This window comes from Onychostoma macrolepis, chromosome 13 (assembly GCF_012432095.1).
Source record: "Onychostoma macrolepis isolate SWU-2019 chromosome 13, ASM1243209v1, whole genome shotgun sequence".
NCBI classification, from domain to species: domain Eukaryota; kingdom Metazoa; phylum Chordata; class Actinopteri; order Cypriniformes; family Cyprinidae; genus Onychostoma; species Onychostoma macrolepis.
In genome coordinates this window covers 21,953,471-21,962,909 of record NC_081167.1, presented here as the reverse complement: position 1 = coordinate 21,962,909, position 9,439 = coordinate 21,953,471, and the positions used below count along the sequence as shown (strand labels likewise).

Sequence of the window (9,439 nt, the reverse complement as noted above, 5' to 3'; positions counted from 1 at the left end):
AGTTAAGCTTGTGTTTATTTACTGAAATTGCAAGAAAAGCCTGGACATGTAATCAGTTTTCACATGACAGCCACAATAATAGTGTGACCTATTTTACTTTGAATACAAAAAAAATTTTTTTTTTTATGCCATTGATATGACTGGAGCCCTCATTCATGAGACTGTAAAAATATTAGTACATAAAGTTGTGCACACAGAAATGAATATTTCTAGTAAAAGGAGGTCATAGAAAAGAGGGAGTCAATGAATGAATGAATAAATAAATCAATTAGCACTTAACTACAACTGCACACCATTCCTCATTTTTATTGAACATTACAATAGCAAGAGGTTAGTACAATCTGCTGTTTGAAACGTTCACAGACATTTCATTAATAAATGCAGGATCATTTAAAACTAAAATAAGCATATATATATATATATATACACCTTACATTTTTATAGTACTGCAAGAGTTTTAACTAAATAAAGAGTCTAAACTGCAAAACCCTCATCAATGTAATAACCTTTGACATATTTGAATCAGTGTAATTTATAAATACATTTTAGAGATCCTCTCATTATTCTGCCATTATAAAATACAGACCTAAAATATATTTTGCATTTTCAAAGATGGACTAACAGTCATTTTTTTTTAGCTTGCTTTTTGGGGTCTCATCTCCTGAGCACTTCACATGGCATTAGAAAACACACAAAACTGTTCACCTGTTAATACAGCTCAACCACATAAGTGCACGATGCAGCTTTCAAACAAGGTCAAGTGAACTCACAGTACGCAAAAGAAATGCATACTTGGATTACGCAACATGCGCCATATTCTTAGTACACTCATGAGCAGTGCAGTTAGTCAAAGTAGTGCACTTAGTAAGACGCTGGGCAAAAGTGCGTGTGCATCTAGTCTCATCAGAAGATCTTTCTGAGATCCTACTGCCATCAAATGTGGTGAAAGTGTAACAACCACAAATCAACTTATTTTCAACAGTGCATATCATTAGATTTGAGAATAGTCCCACTCTTTAAAGGTATAGTTCACCTAAAAATTACTCAACCTCACGTCATTCCAATCTGCACAACCTTTTTGCATGAAAAACAAAAGAAGAAAGGAATGATCACTCTTTTTCATGCGATGTTAACAAATGGGGACTGAATCTTTTAAGCTATAAAATGGACATAAAAGCACCAAAGTATCACGTGACGTACACAAGTTCAATAAGCGTTCTAAAGACTCAGAACAGCACAAGTCATATCTACCTTTTTTTTTTTTTTTTGAATGATACTTTGGTTCTTTTTAATTGTTTTAAAACTTCCTATATGGAAAAGAATGGCCAGGATACAGTTTGGAATGGCATGAGAGTGAGTAAATGACAAAATCTCATTCTTGGGTGAACTATTCATCCAACTGAACTGCTATACATAGCTTTAAAAAGTCAAATGAAAAGGCAATTCTTCAAAAAAAATTCCAAAAGGATTTTATCCTGTATGCCACGTTGTGTACGCATTTGCAACTCAACTAGACTCACGTCAAGCACACGTGTCAGAAATCTACACTCAGACCTTTTTTTATAAGTCCCTAAACTAAACTTCTGCACAAAACAAGCATCTTGGCTATATATAAAAACATAATAGTAAAAGTAATATTAAACGTCAAGTAAGCAAAAATCCAATAAGCCGTTTACATCAATGGCCACCCTGTTTCAACAAACCTTAGCTTATTTACAATGATAAGGACGGTGCATATTGTTTCAAAGAGGAATAGAAATGGAGCATCAAGTCTTATCCAGCACATACTAGAAGCTGAGTTTCCTGGAAGCCCACTAAAACCAGAGCAGTACACTAGTCCCGAAGTGCACTTGGCATGTCCTTTTCTTAGCAGACGCCTTAGGCAAATTACCCTGCTAACCCTGCCCCCCAACCCCTCTCAAGTGACAGTAAAACAGATGACACTGTCTATGCTATGCCTATGAACGGAGAGCAAAAGTAGTATGGTAGGTTTTTATAAAAGACTAAATAAATAATATTGGGAATCATTGTGAATAAATGTGTTTATATCTGTGCAAGAAAGAAAAAGATGGAAGAAAAGACATATTGCAAACTTTTTGTCCCTTTCTGATTGTGTCCTACAATGACACACATCAAGCTCTTGCTAAAAAGACTCCGGCGCTGGCATATTGCTGCAGAAATAGAGGATGATTTCACACCGCTTCAGTCACTCACGGTCCCAAGTCGACAAACTCCACCTTCGATTGCCAGTGACTGTCCGGCCACCGCCCCTGGAGGAAGTCTGGATATGTGAGTCTGGCAAACAGAGAGAGAAACAGAGTGTTTACAGGGTCAAGAATGAGTGTGGCGGGAAAGCACACAGCTGTTGGATGGTGGGAGTGAGGTGTCCTCTTTGCAATCAAAGGCAGCTGCCGCCCGCCTCTGACACGCGCCCTGGTCGTGTTCTCTGACAGGCTACGATAAGCAGCCCTCAGGGAGCCAGAAGCAGACAACTCCCTGCCCATGTGTGAGGAGAATGAAAGCGCTGGTATCATCCCAGAGTGCTCCAGGCCACCTGTCGCTAACACTGGTCCATTACGGGAGGACACGCATACGGTAAAAGTCAGTGGAAAACTGTGACCTCTCTCGGCACATCGGTCTGTGTCAGTTATCGTAGTGATCCATATTTCACTCCCACACTCTGCGTGACTTCCCAGCACAGGCTCAGGCGGATTACTGGCAAGTTAGGAAACTAAATCAAATAAATAATAGAACACCACACAAACACAAGCAAAAATCTTCTCTGTGAAAAGACATAAGCAATCCGTCAGAAAATTGTTTTTTTTCAAATAAAGGTAAATATAAAAGTATGACATAAATAAAATATAGGGTTCAATGACTTCTGCAATGTGGAAAACACAGACACCATGGAATCCAGTAATAAAAATGGAATTTAAAGTATAATGCAGAATTTACACGTTACACATTACTTGTACTTACTTTTATAATAACAATAAATTATGCATAATTACATGCAAGTAACCCTAATCCTAACCATATAGTAAGTACATGTAATTAATTAATATTACTCAGTACTTAAATGTATAATTACACTATAACATGGACACCTTAAAACAAAGTGTAACTTTTTCCCTTTATACATGCTGATTACATTGCATAATTACATGGCCCCATTATACTGGACTTTAGAGTTCTGTGGTTTTTGCATCAGCATTCTTTAAAATTTTTTGTGAAATAAATTTATTTGATGCACCCACATTCTGAAAGCTCAAAACATTCATGTATTCCTCTAGAATGCCTCTTAAGTAGATGGCAACTCTTGTTGTGACAGGGAGTTGCTAATATGTGACCCTGGACCACAAAACCAGTCTTAAGTCGCTGAGGTATATTTGTAGCATTAGCCAAAAATACATTGTACGGGTCAAAATTATTGATTTTTCTTTTATGCCAAAAATCATTAGCATATTAAGTAAACCTCATGTTCCATGAAGATATTTTGTAAATTTCTTATCGTAAATGCATCAAAACTTAATATTTGATTAGTAATATGCATTGCTAAGAACTTCATTTGGACAACTTTAAAGGCGACTTTAAAGTTCTTGATTAAAAATCTTGATTTTTTTTGCACCCTCAGATTTTCAAATAGTTGCATCTCAGCCAAATCCGATCCTAACAAACCATACATCAATGGAAAGCTTATTTATTCAGCTTTCAGATGATGTATAAATCTCAATTTCGAAAATGTACACAAGACTGGTTTTGTCGTCCAGGGTCACATATGTTCTGAGTGGTTTTTAGCACTATACTATGTGGATACCAGGGTGCTTTGGGTGGTTGCTTATTGGTCCAAGTCTCCATGATATTGTGGTCCTCAACTATATGGTTCAGGTCTCCCCTCCAATAGAAGTCTACAGGAATTTTTTTTAGCAGTCTAAACATAATTTGCAGTGGTTTAAAAAAAGTAATGAGAGTTCAAAATCAAAATAAATAATATTATACATAAAATAAAAATTGAAATAATTCACAGTGGCTTAAAGTAATACAAATTCAAAAAATTAAATGAATAAAAAATAAAATGGAAATCCTGCTACATAAATGGAGTTCATGCTAAAATGGAGTTCATGCTACATAAAAGGTGACAGTGGATTTATTGTATTGCCAGTTTAACATACCTTGAAAAAGGAAATGTAAATTCACCTCTAATCACCAATCCTAAATCGGACTGATTCTTCTTATAAATGACAACAGTGTTTTAAATTTGAACACGGTTCAATCTACTCGATGGTGTTTTATCTGGAATGATTCACATGTGGTTGGGATTACCGCTGCTGGAAATAATTACGAAGTCTTAACGCAACCTGGAGATTAGACGCAATTCTGTGTGGCAAACCAGAGATTCACTGACTGAGATGGACATCAAGATTCAGCCAAAAATTTAAAGAGTTGGATATAATCAGAAAACGGCTTTGTTTGGGAGACCAAAAATATGCCATTAAAATTCTTTCTTAATTGCCATGTAAAAAATAAAGCGTGTATGATGTGTTAAAGAGCTGAAAACCAGAAGGATCAAACCAGAAGTGGGGCCGCAGTGCAAAAACAGATCTATGACAATGACCATGTTTCAGCTGTGGTTTTCGCATACTATTTCGCTCTCAACCACAATGTCCAATCCCTCGTTTCGAGAGGCTAAGTGGAAAAATAGAAAAGCGAACAGTGACAACGATTAGTCAACAACCAGAGCGGGAAGCAGAGGACATGAGAAAACTAGTTGCTCTCCAACAGCAATGATCCGTGCGGATTTGAGAATTGAGCTGGAAGGTTTGAAATCTTGCCATCCCATTGCTCTAGTAGAAAAAAAACACATGTAATCTACATTCCAGGCTATCTATTGGATAACATGTTTGTCAGTGCACCAAACACAGAGGCTCATCCGTGTCCTAAGTGTACACAGTTTCATGGCTACAAATATCCTGTATACAAAGCAATAATTTTATGCTGTGCAAAGTTTAACTTGACTGAAAGTCTTGGATCAGATGGACATCTTACAATTAGACTGCATTTTTTAAATTTAAGTATTAAAAATTTAATTAAATTAATGACCCAATAATGCTAACAGATATACAAACAGAACAGGTTTAGAAGTTCTGGAGCTAAATAGGCTTGCTAGTGTAAGAGATTCATCAATGCCAGGCATGAAAGCCAAAGAGCTTGAAGCAACAGAGAACCTCTGCTTCCAGCCAGCCTGCGCTGACAATAGACCGGATAAAGCATACACTCGCTCCTGCAAGAACTGACTAGAGCCCCTGTTCAGAACACAAACCCAACAAAAGGCTATTCTAAAACGGGTCACTGCACACTTCCAGACGCGCTCTGAGCTACTAGCGTGAATAGAAACGGTTAAAACGGCACACACTCCAAGAGCTACGGACTGTGTTCTATCTCGCTGAGCTGCCAGTCAGATCTGGGCTTTCATCTCATCAGACACACGCACATACACAGCAGCACAATGCATGCAGGAATGAAAGGAATGTTTCTGGAATGGTACAGGATTGAGTTGGTGTCTTTCTGCTGTAAGGAGTCATCAGAAGACAGACCCGTCACCATCCAGCAGCACTGTTCATTCTGAACAGCTTCATTTTCGAAAGAAACTGCTACCCATTATATATCAGAAACGACTGGACTGAGTATACTAAAAGTATAAAAAGTATATTAGTGGGCATTTGCTGTGTTCTTCCACTGCCCACTTCTTGTGCATAAGATTTTTTTTTTTTAAATCAACAGCCAGTGGTAAGCCAATTGGAGTTTTGTAATACTTCAATAATAATTTTGAGTAGTAATAATAACAAACAATAAAAGTGATGACTGTAAAAGAAAAGCATTGCTATTATTATTGCTCACACATGAACAAACCCTTTACCCTAAAGGTGTGCTCACAAAAAAAAGTCCATTGTCAATAGTGTAGTGATGAAGAGTTCTGATGTAGGAATTCTTACCCTGGCTTTACTGTCCTGGGCAGACATGTATCCCACACACATGCTCTCTGTAGTATGGCTCCATAGAAATTCCACTGTGAATAAAAGAGAAACTAATGGAATACTATCCTTGCATCATTTATATACTCGTATCTGGAAAACCACTATTCTAAAAATCAAAAGGAATCCCGTGGTGCATTAGACTTCTGAGTTGGCCTGCAAATTGAAGTCAAGACTGAACAGTTGATCAACACAACAGACAAAGACTGATATTGAAAAGTACATTTCATATCTGTCTCAAATGTGTTCTTCCATTGAGTATCGGCCATAATCATAACAATGCCTTTATTCTCTGAGGCCAGACCACACTTTGAGACCTGTTTATTCTGCTATTTGTGAATGCAGGGAGCTGCCATGTTTATTCCTGAATGTTTAAACAAAGACGCCTGGAAAAACAGTCAGCATCTTTAGACAAGAATGTGAGGGAGGCATCAGAAGAAAGAATTGGGGCAACATTATGAATGGCTTTCAGGGAATCTTCAGTGACCCAGATGTTCCTTAAAAAAATCTTCCGTAACTGCATTTTTGTCCTGATGTTATAAAAACAAACCTCTAAATATTACATTTTAATTTAAAAAAAATTTAATTAATACTGTTGTAAAACGTAAGGTCTTTAAGGTGTTTTTTAAAAGAAATTAATACTGTTATTCAGCAAGGATGCATTAAATTGATCAAAAGTGACAGTAAAGACTTAAATTATTCATCAAAGAATCCTGAAAACACACTAAACAGAACCGTTTTTTGACATGGACATAAGAAATGTTTTTGACATAGGAAACGTTTCAAATCAGCATATTAAGATGATTTCTAAAGGATCATATATATATATATTCTTTTTTTTTTTTTTCTTAATGAAAACATTTAAACTGTAATCACATTTTACAATATTTCTTTTTTACCATACTTTTGATCAAATAAATGCAGCATAAGAGAAGGGGAAAAAAAAAAAAAATTACTAATTTTATATCAGTAAAGTGAATAAAATGACTGGGAAAAAAATTTCACTTTATATTCTTATTCTTTATTAGAATTATAATTATTTAAATTTTAATGCGAGATCCCTGCATTCTGTTCCATTCTGCTTTGATGAACACAAAATTATCTAGACGTGAGGTGTATTGGATTAAACCTGAGGCAGGACAGAGCAGCACGTACCCAGCAGAGCCTGGATGTCTTCAGAGCGCTGGGCTTCTCCACATGTGCAGCACCTCAGAACGATCACCCCACCCAGAACACAGTCCTCGCCAGCCAGGAACGGCGAACCTTAAACACAAACAAGCCAACTGCATTTCAACCATGACCTTCTTTCCACTACAATCAGTCTATTTAGATGTGAAGTAGAAATGAAAGCACGTTGGAGGCATCTAAGAAAATCCAGCGATTCGGTCAATGATTTATTAGTTATGCTCTGTTCTGAGAAGTTAATGAAATGAGCGGAAAAGCCGTACATTTCCGTACTTTCCCCTGCCAACCTAAACGACTGAAAACAATTATTCTTTCCAAAGCTTTTGTTTTATTAACCAAATGAGAAAAATTGGGAACAGAGCCACTTTTCGCTCTTTAATAGGTTAATGATGGAATGAGTTATTTCTGTAACCCCTCACGGAGCTCTGATAAAGGGACTCTGTTGAGAAATGCATACTTTTCAAAAGAGGAAAAAACAAAAAAGGTTTTGAGCTGCAAAACGGGCTTCGAGCCCATTCAAATGATTACATCTCAAAACCAAAGGAGTGCTGGACGCAGCCTAGGTCTGAAGCACTCAAGCATAACATCAATCCACAGGAGGGAAGAGTTTAAATTTCACCTCATATAGGTGCTCGGTTTATTGATTTTGCACATCATGTTGTGTTCAGCTTGTTTACACAGAACACAGCTCTCAATTAAAACCCTTCAATGAAAACCTGGATGGCCTTCACACAGATCTTAACACCACACTTCAAAAGACATTTTCAAATAGATCTTTATCCAACATTCCATTAAAAAGCCTTTTATTCTTTTCTTCTATTTCATCCCAACAGTTTAATCAAATTTATTACACAGCTTTCAGAAACACTTGATTCTGATTGGTTAGTCACAGCATCCTGCAGTCAAATAGGCACTCCACAGTCTCCTTCTCATAAAATAAAATAATTTCAAATTAGATCAATATTTCAGGTCCACTTATTTAATTGTACGGTTAAAAAAAGTGATAATGCATAGCCATCAGACCATTTTCTCAAAATGAACACCTTGTCCAAAACAGACACAATGCAACACGACAACACGCAATAAAAGGCATCTTTTCATATTAATCAGAGACAGCAATACATGTTGATCATCAACAGATTCTATTTTTGGACTGGTTTCTATTTCTGTGAACTTGCAGCTGACAGTTTAATGATAACCTCATGTACGTCTGTGCACAATATTTAAGTTAGAGTTCAAATATAATTTTGAGTGACTTTAATAGCCGACTATAGCGACAAAGGACAATTTATATTAGATATTTAAATATAAATAGATTTAAAAAAAATTAAAAACTAAAAGGAAACAAGAACTGTGAAACAAAGATTTTATCAGTCACTAGGTATTCTGAATAATGTTAAAACGTTTTAAATTTTATTAATTTAATTATTAACATCCATTTTGCTGCAAGTGTGAGACAGAAATGCACTTGCAGAGAGAGACTCCGCCCACGCAAACTTCTGATTGGCTATGACTTATGAATCGTCACCATGTGGCAACTGACAAAGAATTTCTTGTCACTGGAATCTCATCGCATCGTATTTAGTTACTACATGGTGCACGATCCATCCAAGACCTGTTTGCAACAGTGCAGATAGTACATAATACTTTCTTATTTTCTCATGAATTAACTCCTTAATTATAATAAAATATTCCACCATTCTGTTTTGGATATTTATGTAGATTTATGCATCTCCCGCAGTTGTGGATTTCCGTGCAACAAAACTATAAAGGTCACAGGCCAAAACCAGCAAATATTCCCACATGTATTTTGTGTGCTACATTCAATAAGAAATCCAAGTGGTCACCCGATTTCACAAGCCCAGAAAGGGAACCAAATGAGCAAAGCTTCGGAACATGAAAGCAAGCGACATCTTCAAATGCCCTGTCAACAGAGTATTTATGGCAACTGAAAATAACTGTGGCCAGAGAAATATGATTTAACCAAAAACTTGTGGAGCCCATTCAAAAGAATGTTATTGATCCCCAAATCCAAACAAATAGAAAAAACATTGTGGCTGCTGAATTTTTGTAGTGTTCATTTCCAGTCAAGCAAGTTGTTAATGATTTTGTTGTTCAGTTTCAGCTCGGAGCTGCTCTTACTCACACATACTGTGGTGAAGTGACACTAGCTTGCTGAAAGAGAGAGAGAGAAACATGAAAAGAGAGTGACAGGGAGGGAA

General features: G+C 36.6%; 1 protein-coding gene across 2 annotated transcripts in view; it reads right to left on the bottom strand.

The window, feature by feature from the left end:
- Positions 1-1,274: 1,274 nt before the first annotated feature.
- tasp1 (taspase, threonine aspartase, 1) overlaps positions 1,275-9,439 on the bottom strand; it is a 35,205-nt gene continuing 27,040 nt past the window's right edge. For both annotated transcript variants that reach the window (XM_058795080.1, XM_058795079.1), the window contains 3 exons: positions 7,188-7,295; positions 5,994-6,067; positions 1,275-2,295 (listed from right to left, as the gene is read on the bottom strand). In XM_058795080.1, coding sequence (XP_058651063.1) covers positions 2,203-2,295; positions 5,994-6,067; positions 7,188-7,295 — 275 coding nt within the window. In that variant the 3' untranslated portion in view covers positions 1,275-2,202. The remainder of the gene's footprint in view (positions 2,296-5,993; positions 6,068-7,187; positions 7,296-9,439) is intronic.